Source organism: Oryctolagus cuniculus, chromosome 1 (genome assembly GCF_964237555.1).
Source record: "Oryctolagus cuniculus chromosome 1, mOryCun1.1, whole genome shotgun sequence".
Classification (NCBI taxonomy): Eukaryota; Metazoa; Chordata; class Mammalia; order Lagomorpha; family Leporidae; genus Oryctolagus; species Oryctolagus cuniculus.
Window position 1 is genome coordinate 145,992,825 of NC_091432.1, and position 20,696 is coordinate 146,013,520.

Consider the following 20,696-nt stretch of genomic DNA (forward strand, 5'->3'; position numbering starts at 1 on the left):
CCGCCTGTGGCGCCGGCACATTGGGTTCTAGTCCTGGTCGGGGCGCCAGATTCTGTCCCAGTTGCCCCTCTTCCAGTCCAGCTCTCTGCTGTGGCCCAAGTCCTTGGGCCCTGCACCTGCATGGGAGACCAGGAGAAGCACCTGGCTCCTGGCTTCGGATCAGCGCGGTGCACCGGCCGGTGCGCCAGCCTCAGCAGCCACTGGGGGGGGGGGGGTGAACCAACGGAAAAGGAAGACCTTTCTCTCTGTCTCTCTCTCTCACTGTCCACTCTGCCTGTCCAAAAAAAAAAAAGAGAGAGAGATAACATTTTTATTCACTTCCACTTCATTTCAAAATTGTTTGTAATTTTCATTACATGTAGTTAGCAGTCTTTTAAAGATTTATTTGAAAGATAGTGTTAATAAATAAAAAATAAAAAGAAGAAAGGCAGAATTACAGAGAGAGACATAGAGAGGGAAAGAGATTTTCCATCACTGGTTCACTCCCCAGATGGCCTCAACAACCAGGGCTGGGCCATACTAAAGCCAAGAATCAGAAGCCTCTCTCGGTCTCCCACATAGGTGGCAGGAGCCTGAGCATTTGGGCCATCTTTCGCTGCTCTTCTCAGGCCGTTAGCAGAGAGCTGGATCGTAAGTGGAGCAGCTGGGACACGAACTGGTGCCCATATAGTATGCCGGCATTGCAGGCAGTGGCCCAGCCTGCTGTGCCACAGTGCTGGCCCCTAGTTAGCAGCTGTCTAATGGGCATTTTTAGTGTTTCTGGGCTCAGTTCCCGTGATGAGAGCTGACTTGGTTCTCTGTGAAATGTGCTGGGACCTGCTTTTGATCACATTATCAGTCTTGCTCCCCTGCAGGAAACTGAACTGGATCTACTCCTTTTCCATTTCGTGTCTGCTCCTGCAGGCCAACCCAGCCTTCTGTCTCTTCAAATGTCTGCATACCTCCCTCAGGCGGACTCCCCAGATCCCTTCTCCATGGCTGGGCACTTGGTGTAGTGGTTACAACACAGCTTGGGAGACCCACATCCCACGTCAGAGTGCCTGGGTTCGAGTCTTGGCTCTGCTCCCAATTCCAGCTTCCTGCTTACGCATACACTGGGAGGCAGCAGGTGATGGCTCAGGTGGTTGGGTCTCTGCTCTCCACTTGGGAGATTTGGATTGAGTTCCCAGATCCCAGCTTCAGCCTGGCCCAACCTTTGTTGTAGGCATTGGGGGAGTGAACCAGCAAATGGGAATCCTTGCTCTCTCTCTCTCTCAAAAAAAAATAAGAAAAATAACAACTATTTGAAAATCCATTTTCTCTCTCTCTCTCTATATATATATATAATATATATAATAAATATATATTATATTTAAATATATATATATTTGCCAGTTCAGTGGCAAAAATATTGCAGTGTGGCTCTAAGGCCCTGTGAGGGCTGCACCCCAAGCCTGGGAGCTCTGTGCTCCTTGTCCAGCTGAGCTGCACCCATGTCCGGGTTCAGGTCCTGCTGCTCAGATGTCTGGGGTCCCTAAGGAAACCTGTTTTCCTAGTTCCTCTTACTGTTTTTATTGTGGTAAAATGCATACAATATAAAATTTACCAATGTAGTCACTTGTAAGCGCACAGATCCGTGGCATTAAGTACATATTACATGGGTGTGTTACCCTCACTACCTGTCATCTGTCCCCATTCCATCCCACCTTCCCAGTCCTGCTCTGCTTACCCAGCCACTGGCACCCCATGATTCGGCTTTCTGATCATGGAGGCCTCAGAGAAGTGGAATCACACGGTACTTGTTCTTCATGTTGGCTTCATTCACTTAGCACTCATACGGCAGTAACTCTCAGAACCTCACTACGTTTTCCCAAGTTTTTTTTTATTGTGGTAAAATAGACGTGAGATTTTTCCATCTGAACCATTTTCAAGCCTGCAGTTAACTGCTATTGAATGTGTTCACAAGTACTGGACAGCCATCACGCCATGCATCTCCAGAATTCCCTTCATCTTGCAGAGCTGAAACTGTCCCCACTCAACAACTCCCTGTGGGCCCTCCCCCGGGCCCAGGCAGCCACCCCTCTGCTTGTTACGTCTGTGGATTTGACTGCTCTTGGGGCCTCACCTAGGTGGCATGGTGTCACCTGTGTCTCTTTGTGACCAACATACTCCACTTAGCTTAACACTCTCAAGGGTCATCGCATGGGTCAGAATTTCTTTTCCGGTTAGGGGTGATTCTTGTTGATCCTTTGATCCATCAGTGGACACTTGGGTTGCTTCCACATTTTAGCTACCGCTAGGAACCTGAGTGTACAAATATCTTTTCAAGACTCTGCTTTGAATCATTCTGTGTGTGCTATAATCAGACATGAAGTTTCTGGATCAGGTAATAATTCCGTTGTTGATGTTTTGAGGAACCGCTTTACTGTTTCAGCGTAAATACCATTTGACATTCCCACCAGAGTTCACTAAGGGTTCCAGTTTCTTGACATCTGTGCCAACACCAGTTATTTTCCGGTGTTGTGATAGTAGCCTTCCGTCCTGTCAGGTGTGAGGTGGTATCTTGTGGTTTTAATTTATTTATATCTCCCAAATAATTGGTAATGTTGAACATCTTTTCATGTTTTTTGGCCTTGAAGAAATGTCTTTTTTGAGTCCTTTGCTTGAGTTATTTGTGTTTTTTTATTGTTGAATTGTAGGAATTCTCTGTTATGGATATTAACCCCTCCTCACATACATGATTTGTTAGTATTTGCTCCTTTATTTATTTATTTATTTATTTGACAGACAGAGTGGACAGTGAGAGAGACAGACAGAGAGAAAGGTCTTCCTTTTCCTTTGGTTTGCCCCCCAATGGCCACTGCGGCCAGCGCGCTGCAGCCGGCGCACCTCGCTGATCCGAAGCCAGGAGCCAGGTGCTTCTCCTGGTCTCCCATGGGGTGCAGGGCCCAAGCACTTGGGCCATCCTCCACTGCACTCCCGGGCCACAGCAGAGAGCTGGCCTGGAAGAGGGGCAACGGGGACACGCCCTGACCGGGACTAGAACCCGGTGTGCCGGCGCCGCAGGCGGAGGATTAGCCTAGTGAGCCGCGGCTCACTAATCCTTTCAGTTGCCTTTTTACACTGTTGATAGTGTCTTTTAATACACAAATTCTTACAATTTGTCTTTTTTCTTCTTTCGTTGTTTGTCTTTGGTGTCGGATCCAAGAAATCATTACCAAATATAATGCTGCAAATGTTTCCCCTGTGTTTTCTTCCTCAAGTTTAGTAGTTTTAGCTTTTACATTTAGATGTTCAGTCCACTTTGAGTTAGTTTTTGTATATGATATAAGGTGAAGTCCAATTTTTCCCACCAGAATTTGTTAAAAAGGCTGTCCTTTCCCCCACTGAATGGTCTTGGCACCGTTGTTGACAATAATTTCTCCAACTATATGAGTTTATTTCTGAACTTTCTGATCTATTCCTTGGGTCTCTATGTCTATAGATGCCAGTGCCACAGTGTTTTAATTATCGTAGATTTGTGATAAATTTTGAAATTAGGACAGATGAGTCTCCAGTTTTTTTTCCTTTTTAAGATTGTTTGAAATCTGGAATCCCTTCAGAGTTGGCTGGATTTTGAGGATGGATTTTTCTATTTCTGGGAGGAAAAAAAAAAGGTCATGGGGATTTTGATAGGCATTGCATTTTGCATTGAATCTGTAGATCATGTTGGGTAATAGGTTTACCCAATTTTAACAGTATTAAGTTTCTAATTCATGAAGATGGGCTCTTTCCATTTATGGCCTCTTGAATTTAATTCCTTTTTTTTTTTTTTTTTTTTTTTGGACTAGTGTTCTATCGTGTGGGGGGCCACATCGTGTTCATTTGTTCATTACCTGGGCAGCACTTAGTTGTTGTCGCTCCCCGTCTTCATGGAGGAACGACACAGGACCCTGCGCTGTTCTTTTGTCTGCTTGGCCCTCCCCAGGTTTGCTGCTGGTTCTTCCCGGGTTGGCTGCCGACCCTTCCACCTCCGTGGAAGGGTGGTTCCCCCTGGCCACCTTCCCCACTTCCGCAGGGGAGCGGCACACCGCCGGCCGGCTCTCTCGGGGGCTGCACAGGTGTTCCTTCAGATAGATGTTCCCCCTAGATGTTCCTGGTGCATGTTGTCTCTCTCCTCCTTTATAGTCCTCTTCCGCCAATCCCAACTCTGCTACCCACACGCCGAGTACGCTGCTCTCCTCCAATCAGGAGCAGCTCCTGCAGCTTGTCAAGTTGGTGAGAGGCAGCTGGGTAGAAGCTGTTGCCTCCTCTCCCAGCGCCATATTGTGGGAGAGCAGATGCATAGAATAAGTCTTAATTCCAGTAACTTAGTCTAGTCCAAGTTGCTCCCCACAGATCCCCCTTTCTTTTTATTTTTTGGCGTTGATACGTGCCTGTCTTCGGTGCCCCGTGGCACACACTCTGCTCTGCTTGCTGGAGTTGCTCACAGGTGCTTACAAGCCCTACCAATCAGGCAAACCGAATCCGGGTCCTCTCTTCGGCATGTTGTGAGGAGGTTTTTAGGCGCTGATGCGTGCCTGTGTTCGGTGCCCTGCAGCGCATGCTCTGCTCTGCTAGAACTGCCTGCAGGTACTTACAAGCCCTAACAATCAGGCAAACCGAATCCAAGCCTTCTCATTGCCGTATTGTGGGGAGACTTATTGGTGTTGATAACGTGCCTATCTTCGGTGACCTGCAGCTCATACTCTGGTCGAGCTGCCTGCTGGTGCTTATTGCCTTACTAATCAGGCAGACCGAATCCAAGCCTTCTCATTGCGGTATTGTGGGGAGACTTATTGATGTTAATTCGTGCCTGTCTTCGGTGACCTGCGGCGCATAAGCTGCTAGCCGCCCGCAGGTGCTCACCACCTCCCTAATCAGGCAGACCGAATCCAAGCTCTCTCATTGCCATGTTGGGGGGAGGCCTTATTTTTCTCTATTTCTCTATCTCCGGGCATTCCTATTTCTCCTATTTCACTTCTATCTACCAGCATTCCTATTTCTCTCATTTTACTTCTAAACTTCTGTTTCTCTTATCCCTGCGGCATCCCCGTGCCCGCCCCGAGGCTGCTTCTCAGCGCCTCGCCCCGCGGCGGCGGCTTCCCGGCTCTGAGCCGCCTCAGAGCTTCTCTCATCTGTGCGGCTTCCCGGCGCCCGCCCTGCGGCGGGCTCCCGGCTCTGCGCAGCTCGGCTTCGCGCGCACACTCCGCGGTCTCCACGCCCTTCGCGCCCGCACCACGGCCTCGCGCCAGCCCCGCGTTCCCTATCTATTCACGCCCCATGCTCTCTCTGCACGCGGCGGCTTCCGCGAGTCACACAGCGTAGCTTACATTTCCGCCGCTGGTATTCAGTCCAAGTTCCCCGGACTAACCTGGCGAATTCCAACCTGGCGGCCCACGTCTCTGCCTCTGGTTACAGATTTTCGCCTTTTGCTCCCCGGGCTGACTTGAAGAATTCCAAGCTGGCTTACGTCTCCGCCTCGGCCTGCACTCGCGGCATCATCCTCCCTAACATTTTTCTCTACCCGGTATGTTTCCCTAAGTTTTCTTCCAACAATATTCCTCCCTCATTTCTCCTGGCCTCTTCCCACAGTCCGTATCCAAGTCTAAGTTTCTTATAGGTTTCACTTTCACTTTCAACCTGCAGTCCGTATCTGAGTCTAAGTTTCTTCTTGCTCTCACTTTAAATCCTAACTTCTTTCCCACAGTCCGTATCCAAGTCTATGCCTAGGCTTTCAATAGCTTCTTCCGGCACCTTTTCTGTCCGGCTTTCCCTAGGCTCTTTGCTAGTCTCTCTCTCTCCGGTATTTTCCCACTTCTTCCCGTTTCTTCCCTCCTAGGTTTCCTATCCGAGTCACGGCACCATTATGTCGCTCCCCATCTTCATGGAGGAACGACACAGGACTCTGCGCTGTTCTTTTGTCTGCTCGGCCCTCCCCGGGTTTGCTGCTGGTTCTTCCCGGGTTGGCTACCGACCCTTCCACCTCCGTGGAAGGGCGGTTCCCCCTGCCACTTTCCCCACTTCCGCAGGGGAGCGGCACACCGCCGGCCGGCTCTCTCGGGGGCTGCACAGGTGTTCCTTCAGATAGATGTTCCCCCTAGATGTTCCTGGTGCATGTTGTCTCTCTCCTCCTTTATAGTCCTCTTCCGCCAATCCCAACTCTGCTACCCACACGCCGAGTACGCTGCTCTCCTCCAATCAGGAGCAGCTCCTGCAGCTTGTCAAGTTGGCGAGAGGCAGCTGGGTAGACGCTGTTGCCTCCTCTCCCAGCGCCATATTGTGGGAGAGCAGATGCATAGAATAAGTCTTAATTCCAGTAACTTAGTCTAGTCCGAGTTGCTCCCCACAAGTTGTGTCCACCTTTGGGCTACTGTGAATAATGCTACTATGAGTACTGGTGTTAAGTTTGAGGCCCTGCTTTCAGTTCTTGTGGTATGTACGTAGGCGGGGAACCTGTGGCAGTGCTATGGTAACTTTGAGAAACTGTCCTACTGTTTTCCACAGAAGTTGTGCTGTGAACAAGGGTTCCCATGTCTTCACATCCTTGCCAGTACTTTTTGTCACCCTTACCCTTAAAAAAAAAAAAAAGTCATCCTGATGGGTATGGAGTCGTCTTGTTATGGTTCTTATTTTTATGTCCCTAAGGATTAGTGACATTGAGCATCTTCTCATGTGCCTACTGGCTGTTTGTGTATCTTCTTTGGAAAAATGTGCGCTTCTTGCCCTTTTTTTTATTTAGGTTTGAGGTTTGTTATAAAGTTGTAGAAATTCTTTCTATATACTGGTGACCAAGTCCTTATCAGCTATGATTTGCAAACACTTCGTTTCATTCACTAGGCGCTTTCACTTTCTTAATACTTCCATACTCAGAAGTTGTGAATTTCTGTGATGTGTAGTTTGTTTTTTTTTCTATTTTTGCCTATGTTTTTTGTGTCACATCCATGAAATCGTTACCAAATGCAGTGTCATGATGATTTTCCCCTGTCTTCTAAGAGTTTATAGTATTAGCTCGTATGTGTAGTCTTTCATTTAATTTTTGTGTATGTTTTAAAGCCAGGCTCCATCTTTGTTCTCTTGTATGGGCATGTTCCATTTTCTCAGCAGAATTTGTTGAGACAACTGTCCTTTTTCCTTACAGAATGGTCTTGATACTCTTGTCAAATCAGTTGACCATAGGCATAGTTTATTTCTGCATTCTCTATTCAATTCTAGTCTATATATTTATCCTATTACTGTTACCCTTGTGATGAATTTTGAAGTTAGGAAGTAAGAGCCCTCCAACTTAAATCTGTTGAGAATTAATCTTTGAGAATTAACATGAATTTAAGGATGACTTTTGCTGTTTCTTAAAAATATGCCTTTGAAATTTTGATAGGGATTGCATTAGCTGCATATTTCTTTGGGTGGTATGGACATTTTATAGCATCAAGTCAACAATCCATGAACATGGAATGTCTCTTCATTTATTTATGTCTTTAATTTTGTCTGGCAATATTCTATATAAGTTTTCATATATAAGTTGTTCAACTCATTGGTTAAATTTATTCCTAAGTATTTTGTTCCTTTTGATGCTATTGTAAATGGAATTGTTTTCTTAATTTCCTTTTTGGACTGTTCAGTGCTAAAGTATACAACTGATTTTTGCATATTGATTTTGTATCCTGCAACTCTGCTGAATTCACTATTTTAATTGTTGTTTTGTGCATTCTTTAGATTTATCTACATGTGAGATCTCATTATCTTTAAAAATTCATTCATTGATTTGAGAGGCAAACACAGAGAGAGACAGAGAGATATCCCCCATCTACTGGTTCACTCCCCAGATGCCCACAACAGCCAGGACTGGAGCAGACTGAAGCCAGGAGCCCAGAATGCAGTCTGGAGTCCCCATGTGGATGGAAAGGACCCAGCGATTTGGACCATCCCCATCCATCTCCCACAGTGCACATTGGCAAGAAGCTATAGTCGGGCAGAGCCAGGATTCATCCCCAGGAACTCTGACAGGGATGCAGGTGTCTTAACAACTAGGCCAAATGCCTGCCCTCATGCCACTTGTGTTTTTAATTTTTTAATTTTTGTATTTTTTTGTTTTTTTTCCCTCATGCTATTTTTTTTTTTACTTTTATTTAATGAATATAAATTTCCAAAGTACAACTTATGGATTACAATGGCTTCCCCCCCATAACTTCCCTCCCACCTGCAACCCTCCCCTTTCCCGCTCCCTCTCCCCTTCCATTCACATCAAGATTCATTTTCAATTCTCTTTATATACAGATCAGTTTAGCATATATTAAGTAAAGATTTCAACAGTTTGCACCCACATAGAAACACAAAGTGAAAAATACTGTTTGAGTACTAGTTATAGCATTAAATCACAATGTACAACACATTAAGGACAGAGATCCTACATGAGGAATAAGTGCACAGTGACTCCTGTTGTTGACTTAACAATTTGACACTCTTGTTTATGGCATCAGTAATCTCCCTAGGTTCCAGTCATGAGTTGCCAAGGCTATGGAAGCCTTTTGAATTCACCAACTCTGATCATATTTAGACAAGGCCATGGTCAAAGTGGAAGTTCTCTCCTCCCTTCAGAGAAAGGTACCTCCTTCTTTGATGACCTATTCTTTCCATTGGGATCTCACTCGCAGAGATCTTTCATTTAGGTTTGGTTTGGTTTGTTTTTGTTTGTTTGTTTGTTTGTTTGTTTTTTGCCAGAGTGTCTTGGCTTTCCATGCCTGAAATACTCTCATGGGCTTTTCAGCTGGATCCGAATGCCTTAAGGGTTGATTCTGAGGCCAGAGTGCTGTTTAGGACATCCATCATTCTATCCCTCATGCTATTTGTTAACAGAAATCATTTAACTCCTTTGATTCCGATTCAGATACGTTTTCTTTCTTTTTCTTGTCTAATTTCTATGACAAGAACTTCCAGTACTGTGTTACATAGAAGAGGCTCAAAAGGACATCCTTTTCTTGTTCCTGGTCTTAAAGGAAAAGCTTTCAGTCTTTCACTTCTGACACCATGTTCACTGTGGGTTTTTCATAGATCACCTTTATCATGTTGAAGAAGTTTCCATCTATTCCTAATTTAGTGAATGCTTTTTATCAAGCAGAGGAGGTGCTGAATTTTGTTACACGTTTTTTCTGCATTAATTGAGATGATGTTTTTATTCTTGATGCTCTTATTGTTGTGTGTCGCATTGGATGGTTCCATTTATTGAACCACCTTTGCCTTCCTGGGATACACCCTACCTGGTTGTGATGCATAATCCTTCTAATAGGCTACTGAATTAAATTTGCTGGAGTTGTATTCAGGATTTTTACATCAGAATACATCAGAGTTATCGGTCTATAATTTTCTTGAGAAGTCTTTATCTGACTATGGTATCAAAATGATGCTGGCCCTGTAGAATGGATTAGAAAGCATTCCCTCCTTGCTCAAGGTTTTGGGAGCTTAAGGATGATTGGCATTAATTCCTTAAATGGTATAATTCACCAATGGAGCCATCTGGTCCTAGATTTTTCTTTGTTGAAAAATTTTCTATTAGTGACAGTCTCCCTGTGTGTTACAAGTCTGTTCCTTCTTGGGTTATATTGGTAGTTTGTTTCTAGGAGTTTGTCCATTTCATGAATAGATCTAATTTGGTAGGTAAAAATGTCAGTTTTGTTTATATTTTCTGGGAAACAACTTTTGGGTTGTAATTGGTTCTTCAGTTTTGTTTCTCTCTGCTGTAATCTTTGATTTCCTTCCTTCTGCTAGGTTTGGGTTACTTTGCTCTTCTTTTTTCTAGTTCCTCAGGGTATACAGTTAGGTCAGCAATTTGATATCTTTCTTCTTTTTGGATATTATTTTCTTTCTGATTATTTCTTTGGCTCTTTTGAGTTTCTTTTTTAAGATTTATTTATTTATTTGAAAGGCAGAGTTACAAAGAGCAGAGAGAAAGAGAGAGAGAGGTCTTCCATCCACCGGTATACTCCCCAAATGGTCACAACAGCTGGAACTGGGCCAATCCGAAGCCAGGAGCCAGGAGCTTCTTCTCAGTCTCCCCACATGGGTGCAGGGTCCCAAGCACTTGGGCCATCTTCAGCTGCTTTCCTAGGCCACACGCAGAGAGCTGGATCAGAAGTGGAGCAGCTTGGACTTGAACCGGCGCCCATATGGAAAGCTGGCACTTCAGGTGGTGGCTTTATCTGCTATACCACAGCGCCGGCCCCTTGAGTGTTAAGAGTATGTTAATTTCTATACATGTATGAGTTTTCTGTTGTCCTTTTGTTATTGATTTCTAATTTCATTCACTGTTGGAAAGATACTTTGTATTATTTTAGTTTTTTAAAGCTGGTTAAGATTGGATTTGCTGGTTCATTCGCCAAATGGCTGCCACTGCTGGGACTAGGCCAGGCTGAAGCCAGGAGCCAGGAGCCTCCTCTGAGTCTCCCACGTGGGTGCAGAACCCAAGCAGTTGGGCCATTCTCCACTGCTTTCCCAGGCGCATTAGCAGGGAGCTGGATCGGAATTGGAGTAGCCGTGACTCACAGTCATCCATATAGGCAGTAGCCTAACCCACCACACCACAGTACTGGCCCCAAATAATTCTTTTTTTAGGTTTTATTTAATTATTTGAAAGGCAGAGTTACAGGGAGAGATATCATCTATCTGTTGGTTCACTCCCCCAACCCCACCCCACCCCACCCCAAAAAATGCCTGCAACAGCTGGGGCTGGTACTTGGGCCGTATTCCACTGCTTTCCCAGGTGCGTTAGCAGGGAGCTGGATCAGAAGTGGAGCAGCTGGGACTTGAGCCAACATTCATATGGAATGCTAGCATTGTAGGCGGAGGCTTAACCCACTGTGCCACAATGGCAGCCCCAACTGTTTCTTTGAGTTATTGTCTATTATCCATTTATTTCATCCCCAATTGCCTGCAACATCTAGGTCTAGGCCAGGCTGGAACCAGGCGCCCAGAACTTAGTCTGTGCCTTCCACGTGGGTGGCAGGGACCTCAGTCCTTGAATCATCAGCTGCTGCCGTGCTGGGTGCACATTAGCAGGAAGCTGGGTCAGAAGCAGAGGAGCTGGGACTGACACAGGCTCTCGGGATATGAGACGTAGGCATCCAAACAGCATCTTAATTTCTGCAGCAAATACCTGCCCTTCTCCTTCATTTTTGAAGGATCATTTCACTGGATATAGACTACTTGGTTGGCTGTATTTTGTACACCTTAAAAGGGTGCTTTTTTGTGTGAAAAATGGAATTAAAAGTATGAGTTTTGGTGCAAAAAAATGAATATCCATAAGTCTTTTCATAATATACATTTTCAACATATTATGAAAAAATATTGTGCACCAAAACATTCTTTGCACCAAAATAAACTCACGTTTTTTAATGCCCTTTTCCCATGCCGTTTTGAAGCCCTCCTGTGTCATGCTGCTGCATCTGGCCCCCATGCAGAATCAGCTGTTAATCCTGTGAAGCATCCTGTCAGTGATGAACACTTCTCTCACGTGCTGCTTTCAAGATTTTTTTTTTTAAGAGTTATTTATTTATTTGAAAGCCAGAATTACAGAGAGGCAGAGGCAGAGGAAGAGAGAGAAAGAGAGGTCTTTGATCTGCTGGTTCACTCCTCAAATGGCCGCAACAGCTGGAACTGGGCCAATCAGGAGCCAGGAGCTTCTTCCGGGTCTCCCACGCAGGTGCAGGGGCCCAAGGACTTGGGCCATCCTCCACTGCTTTCCCAGGCCATAGCAGGGAAGTGGATTTGAAGTGGAGCAGCTGGGTCTTGAACCGGCTCCCAGATGGGATGCCGGCGCTTCAGGTGGTGACTTTACCCATTCCGCCGCAGCACTGGCCTCAGCTTTCAAGATTATTATCTGTGGCATTCAGTAATTTGAGCACAGTTGATCCAGTGTGTATCTGATTTTGTCCTGCCTAGAGTTCTGTGAACCTCTTAGATGTGTAGATTCCCATCTCTGATGAAATGTGGGAGATTTTCAGCCATTATTTCTTCAAATTTCTTTCCTGCCCTTGTCGTTGTCTTCTGTGACTCTCATCACGCATGTGGTGCCCCATAGAGCCCTTAGGCTCTGTACGCTTGTCTGCACTGTTCTTTCTGCTCCTCATACTTGATCATTTAAATTGTGTCTCTGATTTGCTGTTTCTTTATTCTGCTTGCTCAAATCTGCTTTGAGGGTCAGCCCTGTGGCTTATTGGGTTAAAGTCACAGCCTGCAGTGCTGGCGTCCCATATGGACACTGGTGCAAGATCTGGCTGCTCCACTTCTGATCCAGCTCCTTGCTAATATGCCTGGGAAAGCAGTGGAGGATGGTCCAAGTCCTTGGGCTCCTGCACCCACGTGGGAGACCTGAAGAAGCTCCTGGTTCCTGGCTTCAGAGCTGCCCAGCTCCGGCCATTATGACCATTTGGGGAGTGAACCAGTGGATAGAAGATCTCTCTCTATGTGTTTCTCTCTGTAACCCCACCTCTCAAGTAAATAAATAAATCTTGTTTTTAAAAAAGTCTGCTTTGAGCTCCTCCGGTACATTTTAAAATTTGAGTTAGTAGACTTTTTGGTACTAATATTTCTGTTTGGTCCCTTTTATAATTTTATCCAGTACTATTCTCTCTTTTTCATAGTTTCCTTTATCTCTTTGGACATACTTAGGCCCATTCATTTAAGGCCTTTGTTCAGTAGGTCCAGTATCAGAGTTTCCTCAGGGAAAGTTTCTGTCAATTAAACTTTTCTTCCTTTGAATGGACTATGCCTTCCTATTTTAATTTCTACAGATTTTAGTTTATTAAATGTTTATTTGTGCCTAAGGGACTTTTAAATATCTGCTGAGTTTTTAATTTTGGTTATTGTATTTCTTCAGTGGTAGAATTCCTACAAGGACAATTTAAAGAGATCATGAAAAATGGAATGAAATGTTTGTTTTGGTACAAATATTTTTGAAATCCATAAGGTTTATGGAAAATGTGTATAGATTTTAAAAAATTTGTACCAAAATAAACATACCTTTTAATTATATTTTTCATGAACTTTTTAAAAAAGATTAATTTATTTATTTGAAAGAGTTACAGAGCCAGAGGGAGAGAGCGAGAGAGATCTTCCACCCACTGGTTCACTCCCCAGATGGCTGCAACAGCAAGGTCTGTGCCAGGCCAAAGCCAGGAGTCAGGAGCTTCCTGTGGGTCCCCTGTGTGGGTGGCAGGGGCTCAAACTGTTGGGCCATCTTCTGCTGCTTTTCCCAGGCCATTAGCAGAGAGCTGCATCAGAAGTGGAGCAGCCGGGATACGAACCAGTGCCCACATGGGATGCCAGCATCACAGACAACGGCTTACCCACTGAGCCACAATGCCAGCCCCTTTGTGAATATTTTTAATTCATGTTTGTTTTTCCCATGTATGTTATATCCTTTAAAAAAAAGATTTATTTAATTTATTTGAAAGAGCCACACAGAGAGTGAGCTTCCATCTGCTGGTTTACTCCCCAAATGGCCACAATGGCTGGGTCTGGGCCAGGCTGAACCCAGTCTCCAGGAGCTTCTTCCAGGTCTCCCACATAGGTAGCAGGGGCCCAAGCACTTGTGCCATCTTCCACTGCTTTCCCAGGCAAATTAGCAGGGAGCTGGATCAGAAGTGAAGCAGCCAGGTCTCAAACTGGTGCTCATATGGGATGCTGGCACCACAGGTGACGGCTTTACCTGCTATGCCACAATGCTATATTCTTTTTTTAAATAGCTTCTGGGGCTGGCACTGTGGCACGGTGGGTTAAGTCACAGCCTGCAGCGCCAGCATCCCAAATGGGCACTGGTTCAAGTCCGGGCCGCTCCACTTCTGATCTAGCTCCCTGCAACTGCACCTGGAAGAGCAGCAGCAGATGATCCAAGTCCTTGGGCCCCTGCACCCGTGTAGGAGACTGGGAAAAAGCTCCTGGATCCTGGCTTTGGCCTGGCCCAGCCCCAGTCAGTATTGCCATCTGGGGAGTGAACCAGCAGATGAAAGATCTGTCTCTCTCTGTAACTCTGACTTTATGTAACTCTTTTAAATAAATAAATAAATCTTTAATAAGTAAATAAATGAATAGCTTCCAACTCAATCAAAATTCTCAATTTTGTATCTTCACATAGTATTTGTTTCTGTTTTCTCTGTCAGCTGCATTTTCTCTGTATTGCCTTGTCTCATGAGTTTTTTTAAATAGATTTTGTATAGGATATTTGAAAATTTGTGATAAGAATTTGAAGGGTAGTAGGCTTATTATTATTGTTTTCAGTTTGCCTGTGATCATCTTTTCATATTCTTATCTGCCATCTTTTATAAAGTGCTGGTCAAGGATATTGACCATTAAAAGTTAACTTGCTTATCTTTTTACTGATTTGAGGGATTTTGTCCTATATCTTTTGTCATATATTGCATGGATGTCTTCTACCAATCTGTGACTTTTTTTCTCTACCAATCTGTGACTTTTTTCACTTTTAATTTTTATTTTCATTTGTATTTGAAAGACAGTGAGCTCTTCCATCCATTGGTTCCTTCCCCAGATGCTTGCAATAACCAGGGCTAGGCCAGGCCAAAACCAGAACCAGGAGCTCCATCTGTGCCTCCCGCTGGGTACCAGGAAGTCAAGTACTTGAGCCATCATCTGCTGCCTTTCGGGGTGCACGTTAGCTGGAAGCTGGATTAGAAGGAGAGCGGGGTGAGGGGAAGGGCAGTGCTGTGGCATAGCAGGTAAAGCCGCCGCCTGCAGGGCCAGCATCCCATATGGGTGCTGGTTCAAGTCCCAGCTGCTCCTCTTCTGATCGAGCTCTCTGCTATGGCCTGGAAAAGCAGTAGAGTATGGCTCAAGTCCTTGGGCTCCTGCACCCACGTGGGAGACCCAGAAGAAGCTCCTGGCCTCAGATCAGCCCAGCTCCTGCCGTTGTGGCTATTTGGGGGTAAACCAGCAGATAGAAGACACCTCTCTGTCTGCCTCTACCTGTCTGTAACTCTGCCTTTCAAATAATAAATAAATGAATTTTAAACAAAAAGAAAAAAGGAGAACAGGAACTCAAACTAGGCATTCTGATGTGGGGATGCAGGTGTCCCAAGTGAAGTCTTATCCACTACACCAAACACCTGTCCTGTGTCATTTTGCATTACTTAATGGTGAAATGGCAGAGGCTTTAATTTTGTTTTTTTTTCTAGAAGGTTTGTAATTTTGGCTATTGTATTCAGGCCTGTGAGTCATCTCAGGTTAACCTGTGTATGATTTGGTGATTTTTCCTGTGTGCATTGTTGGTAGTTCCAGCATTCTTTGCACATGCATGGCACTGATTTTCAGACATTTATCAGGGGGCCACGTATATGTAAGTGTGTTTCTGAACTTGCAGTTTTGTTTCCATTAGCCATTCTTTTATCATTATTGGCAGTACCACACTCTCAATTACCGTACCTGTGTTGTGAGTTTTAATGGTGATAAGACCTGTAATGCTAATCTCTAAGAATGTCTTGATTTTTCTGTTTTAATGTTTGCAGAGAGGAATGCCCCTTTGCCTGCGGTGGCTGCCTGAAACCGCAGGTGGCACCAAACTCTATATGCATTTATTTTTACCCTGCACATGCACACATACAGCATGATTATGCTGGATCCAGTCATGGCCCAGGCAGGACGGAGACACGTGGTCCCAGATTTTATCACACTACTCAGCACAGCACAGAGTTTAAAACAGGAATTTTTATTTCTGGCACTGTGCATTTACTGTTTTCAGACTGTGGTTGACTACAGCTAACGGAAGCCATGGAAAGTGTCAGTGCAGATAAGCGAAGGGGACACCATAGCTTTCAGAAACAGCTTGTTACTCTGTAGAAGATGACCTGCTAGGATTTCAACTGGGAGCACATTACACCTGTTGATCAGCTGAATGTGAGGTGATGGATCACCATTATTGAGTGTTCCTACAAAGATGGTGTCTCTGCTCTTTGTCTTTGGTGAGAAGTAGTTCCACATCTTTCAGTTTATCTCTAGATGGTTGATGTCTTGGGATCTGTTCCTTCAGTGTGCTTTTCCAGTTGTATGTTGCCCGTATATGGGAATGTGGTTGCAGGTCAGCCTTGATTGGCTTCTTAGTTCTAGAAACTGGCTTGTCCATCCATGGGGAGCGTCTCCATACAGTCTTGTCATCTGCAGAGAGCTTCCCTTTGCCTTTGCAGGCTGCACCTCATTCCTCTTCTAGCCTCGGCTGGAACTTCCCTGGAGTGCTGACAGAAGTGCTAAGGAGCTTTGGGAAGCATTTGGTGTTTCACCACCAGAAGGGCTTGGCTGTCAGCTTCGAGGAGGCCTTGCTAAGGGAAGGCTCCCTCTCAGCCTGCCCCTGAGGGTGCCTTGTATGAGGGTGTGGGGCTGTGGAGAGCTCGCCCTGCGTCTACAGGGTCCTTACTGGAGTGAGGTGTAGTGGTTCCCAGCGGGACAGCAACCTGGCATTCCTGGGGCAACCCTGACAGGTGGGGATGTTTTGTCTTTTCTGTAGTCCCTGGACTCTATTTGCCAACATTTGCTTTTGAGTGTTGAAGGCTGTGGTCTGTGACCTCTTTTCTTGGGATAGCCTCAGCAGGTTTCTGTCTCTCTCTCTCTCTTTTTTTTTTTTTTTTTTTTTTTTTACAGGCAGAGTGGACAGTGAGAGAGAGAGACAGAGAGAAAGTTCTTCCTTTTGCCGCTGGTTCACCCTCCAATGGCTGCCGCGGCCGGCGCACCACGCTGATCTGAAGCCAGGAGCCAGGTGCTTCTCCTGGTCTCCCATGGGGTGCAGGGCCCAAGCACTTGGGCCATCCTCCACTGCACTCACTGGCCACAGCAGAGAGCTGGCCTGGAAGAGGGGCAACCGGGACAGAATCCGGCGCCCCGACCGGGACTAGAACCCAGTGTGCCGGCGCCGCTAGGTGGAGGATTAGCCTAGTGAGCCGCGGTGCTGGCCCAGGTTTCTTTCTCATTCCATGCTGGCTCCAGGAGCCCCTGGCTGCCCCTTTTCCTCTCTTTCGTGGCTTTTCCATTGACTGACAGCACAAGGGAGGGACTGCCTTGCCATCCTGCCTAGCACAATTGCTATGCCCAGGCACCGGTCTGCCTTTTTATTCTTTGTAATAAAATACCTGAGTCAGGCTGACTTTATAAAGAAAAGAAGTTTATTCAGTGCACAGTTTTGGAGGCCAACAGCCCAAGCTTGGGTGGTCCCACTGGTAGAGCTCTAGTGAGAGCTTAACAGCAGAGGGAAGGAGTGAGCATGTTGTAAACAGGAAGCCAGACAGAGGCTGGGCTCCCACAGTTTCTTTTAAGGGCAATCCCCAGTGGCCAGCAGACCTCCCACTGGGCCCCAGCTTTTGAAGGTTCCACTGTGCCATATCAATACACTGAGGACCAGGCCTCACTGCACAAATCCCTCCCCAGTCACATCCCAGCCATAGCATGAGTCAAGCAAGAGGCCTGGGTGTCCGCGGAGTGGAGGGGTCCAGCTCTGAGGCCTGCTCTGGCCTGTGGACGGTCTGGGTACGCAGCCCAAAGTTGGCCTGGCTGTACCATCTCCCTGGTGCCAGCCCTGGGGATGCTTGTCTGCAGCGGGGCGGGGACTACTCTATCCTGAGGAAGGGACACCGCAGGGACCCCAGAGCCATGGGGAGAGGCCAGCTGATTGCAGCCTTGTGTACCTTCCTCTCTCTCTCTCTGTCCCACAGATGCCAACAGCTCGAGCAGGAATGGGGATGCCATGTCTGGCCCCAGTGCCCGGCCCTCTGTGCACCGCAGCCATTCCCGGAGCCACCCCAGCCCTCCCTGTGCCCACACCAGGTACTGCCTGCTCCAGCATCCCCACCTTGCCCTGTGCACTGCCTCTGGGTCAGTATGGAGGCCTGATTCCAGTGCCTGTGTCATGGGGGCCCTGGGCAGCCCAGAGGGGCCCACCCATGTTGCCAGCGTTCCTGTGGCCACCCGTGGTCAGTGCACCTGCCTCCCGGCTCCACATCACATAGCCTTCTGCCCTGCCGCTGGCTGGAGGGAACATACTGAACTGTGCAGGGGAAGTGGGTTGTGCTTTGGCCCCTGTGTCCTTCCCTTCCACCATGGGCACAGGGCCCAGCCACGAGGGCGCAGCATGCGGTAACCAGACTGGCTTTTGATGTTGCTGCAGGCCGCTTCACTCTTAGGTCCGCATGTGGCTCACACCCACCGCCTGTCCTTGAGTTAACGGTTAGCACCATGCCATCACCTCGCACAAGTGCAGGGTCTTGACTTCAGCTTTTCCCGATGGAAAGAGACATTTTAAAAAAATCACTTATGAGAAAAGGTGTATTTTGTTGACAACCGGCCTGTGCATTGGTATCTTTATTTACCATGTTAAGTTGCGGATATGTGAATGGTCTCCCAATCTGATCTTTAGTTTTTTGTTGTAAATATTTTGTTTTAAAAAAAGCAAAAGAACTGAATTGGCAGTCTTGAATATATTGGAACAGCTGCAAATGCTAGGCCAGCTGGACTTGGCCCTTGGAGCGGGGCTGGCGGGGCAGGGTTGGGGGTGAGGGGTGTCCCTGACTTACTCAGTGGCCAAGTTGCTCAGTAAGGAATATCAGCAATGAAGCTGGGCTGTGAGGAGCGTACCAGAAAATGCTCAGTGAGCAAAGCTCACCAGAGCCCATGGCTGCTGTGAGCACACAGGTGCAGGGCCTCAGCACTCCCACCTGTCCCTGTACCCAGCAGCACCTAACACTTCCTGCCCACTGGCCTGCCCCTTCCATGATTTTCATAGGGGCTGCTGATGGCAGGACCCTCTCCTGGAGACCCTGACAGGCCCCGTCTCAGACAGGCACCTGCTAGCCCTGGGCAGGGACGAAGGCCCCACCTCCTCCCGCAGAAGGCCGCCTGCCTGGCAGCCTGCTGCAACTGTTTGGTTCCGCTGTGCTTATAAGAACCTGCTGGATTATTTTGGTTTAAATACATCGTTCCACCCATTCAGTTAGAGTTGGATTTTTCAGGTCATTGTGCAGCCTTTTGCCAGGGGAGACGCTGTGATGAGAGACTTCTCTCCTCTGTAGTGGGCGCCCTCAGCCCTAGCCCTCAGTGATGGAGGCCGCCTGCCCCTTCCCTCTGCCTGTGAGTCTGTTCCTCACACATGATGGTGGGACCCCCGTGAGACTATGTATATGAAGGAGAAAATAAACACTTGTGCTTGAAAACACTGTGGAACAACATCTTTTTCTTACCCTCTGTCCACATAAAACCAGACTGTAGGGAGGATGGGACGTTACCGAGCAGGGAGCTGGGGGACGGGGGAGGCCGAGTAAGGCGCCAGGTTGGACCCAGCACAGGGCAAGGAGAGCGAGGCCCTAAGGATGCTGGTGTCTGCCCTGCACCTGAGCTGTGCTCAGTAGCACAGACGAGGGGAGAGTCTCTCGTGGTCAGCTGAATGGCATCTCTGCCCCATCCACGCTGGGGCTGCCTCCCAGAATGCCCAGCTGCAGGACCCCGGATGGTACCCAGCATCCTTTTCTTGCTGGTGGGTGGAACACCTGGGAGGGCGGGACACCTCTGCCGAGGACTTGGGGGCTGGGTTACCACAGGTCACCTGAGGGTGCTGGCCTTCCAGCAGGGGCGTGGCCTTAAGGCAGGTGGTGATTTGGGGAGAGGCCCCTCTCTGTGCATTACTGGCTGGCCCTCCCCCAACAGCTCTTGCAGGGCACCTTTCTCTCCTGCATCACAGGGCTGACACTGACTCAGCTGACGGCCCGGTGTGTCCTGCCCTGTCCAGGTAGCAGTGGACACCTCTGCTCAGGAGAAGGGGCACTGTGTCCCAGAGCCAGTGCATCCTGTAACTTCACTGCAGCCCCTGTCCCAGTGCTACCCCTGGGCAGAGGCAAGGAAGCTGAGGACCGACCATTCACTCACCGTGCCCCAGGGGACCAGGGGCTGCTGGCTCTTGGGTCATCTGGCCATGGAGGAGCTAGGCTGCCCTGTCTGGGTTTGGGCAGTCATCTCCGTAAGGGAAACGACCTGACCACAGGCTGCTGGGGCCTGTGTTAAGGACAGGACCTGTCTGCATAGGGTGTGGACATAGGTTGGCCTGGCTTGGGCATCACCTGGGAGAGCCGGCTGCATGTGACTGGTCAAGGCCTGGCCCCCAGGAGAGGCCGGTGCCCTGTGGCCAGCTAATAAGCTGTGGCGGTCTTGTTTTCTAGGTCCTGAGAGTGAGAAGCCCGACTGAGTCGGCCCGGATGCCAGGCCCAAGTCGTGTCGTCTGAGCAGAGAGGTGACCGACCTTCAGGGCCCACCGCTCTCGTGTCCAGTTCACACTGTTTTGTAACCACTTTCTAACCATTTTGTATTCACGATTGGAAACACAAACGTAATGCAAGAATAAAACATATTTTGGGGGAGCGGGGATGTTGGCTGTCCACTCTCCTTTTGCTGGCCTTGGGTATACAGATGGCTCAGTGGTGTGGAGGGTGAGGGTGGGGACACTGGCAGGCTCTGGCATGCCCAAGGCAGCCCCTTCTCCGGCTGTCACAGATACAGGTTCCCCGTCACCCACTCAGGCACACGCTGCTCAGCCTCCCTGTGGGCTGTGGAGACCGGAGGTGGCCATGTCCAGCCCCTTCCATCAGGGAAAGCACAGCCAGCCTGTGTTCTGAGGTCCTTGGCCATAGCAGGTGGCAGATAGGCCCACTGGCTCCACGGAGGCT

At 47.7% G+C, this 20,696-nt stretch overlaps 1 protein-coding gene across 21 annotated transcripts in view; it reads left to right on the forward strand.

Annotated features, from left to right (window-relative positions):
• WNK2 (WNK lysine deficient protein kinase 2) overlaps positions 1 to 20,395 on the forward strand; it is a 128,468-nt gene extending 108,073 nt beyond the window's left edge. For 12 of the 21 annotated variants that reach the window (XM_051859063.2, XM_051859065.2, XM_070050045.1 and 9 more), the window contains one exon: positions 17,700 to 18,117. In XM_051859063.2, the coding sequence (XP_051715023.1) occupies positions 17,700 to 17,993 (294 nt within the window). In that variant the 3' untranslated portion in view covers positions 17,994 to 18,117. Of the gene's footprint in view, positions 1 to 17,699; positions 18,118 to 20,192 lie in introns of those variants that run through there. The other 9 variants (XR_011379309.1, XR_011379310.1, XR_011379311.1 and 6 more) reach the window with 1 other exon arrangement.
• The last annotated feature ends 301 nt before the right edge of the window (positions 20,396 to 20,696 follow it).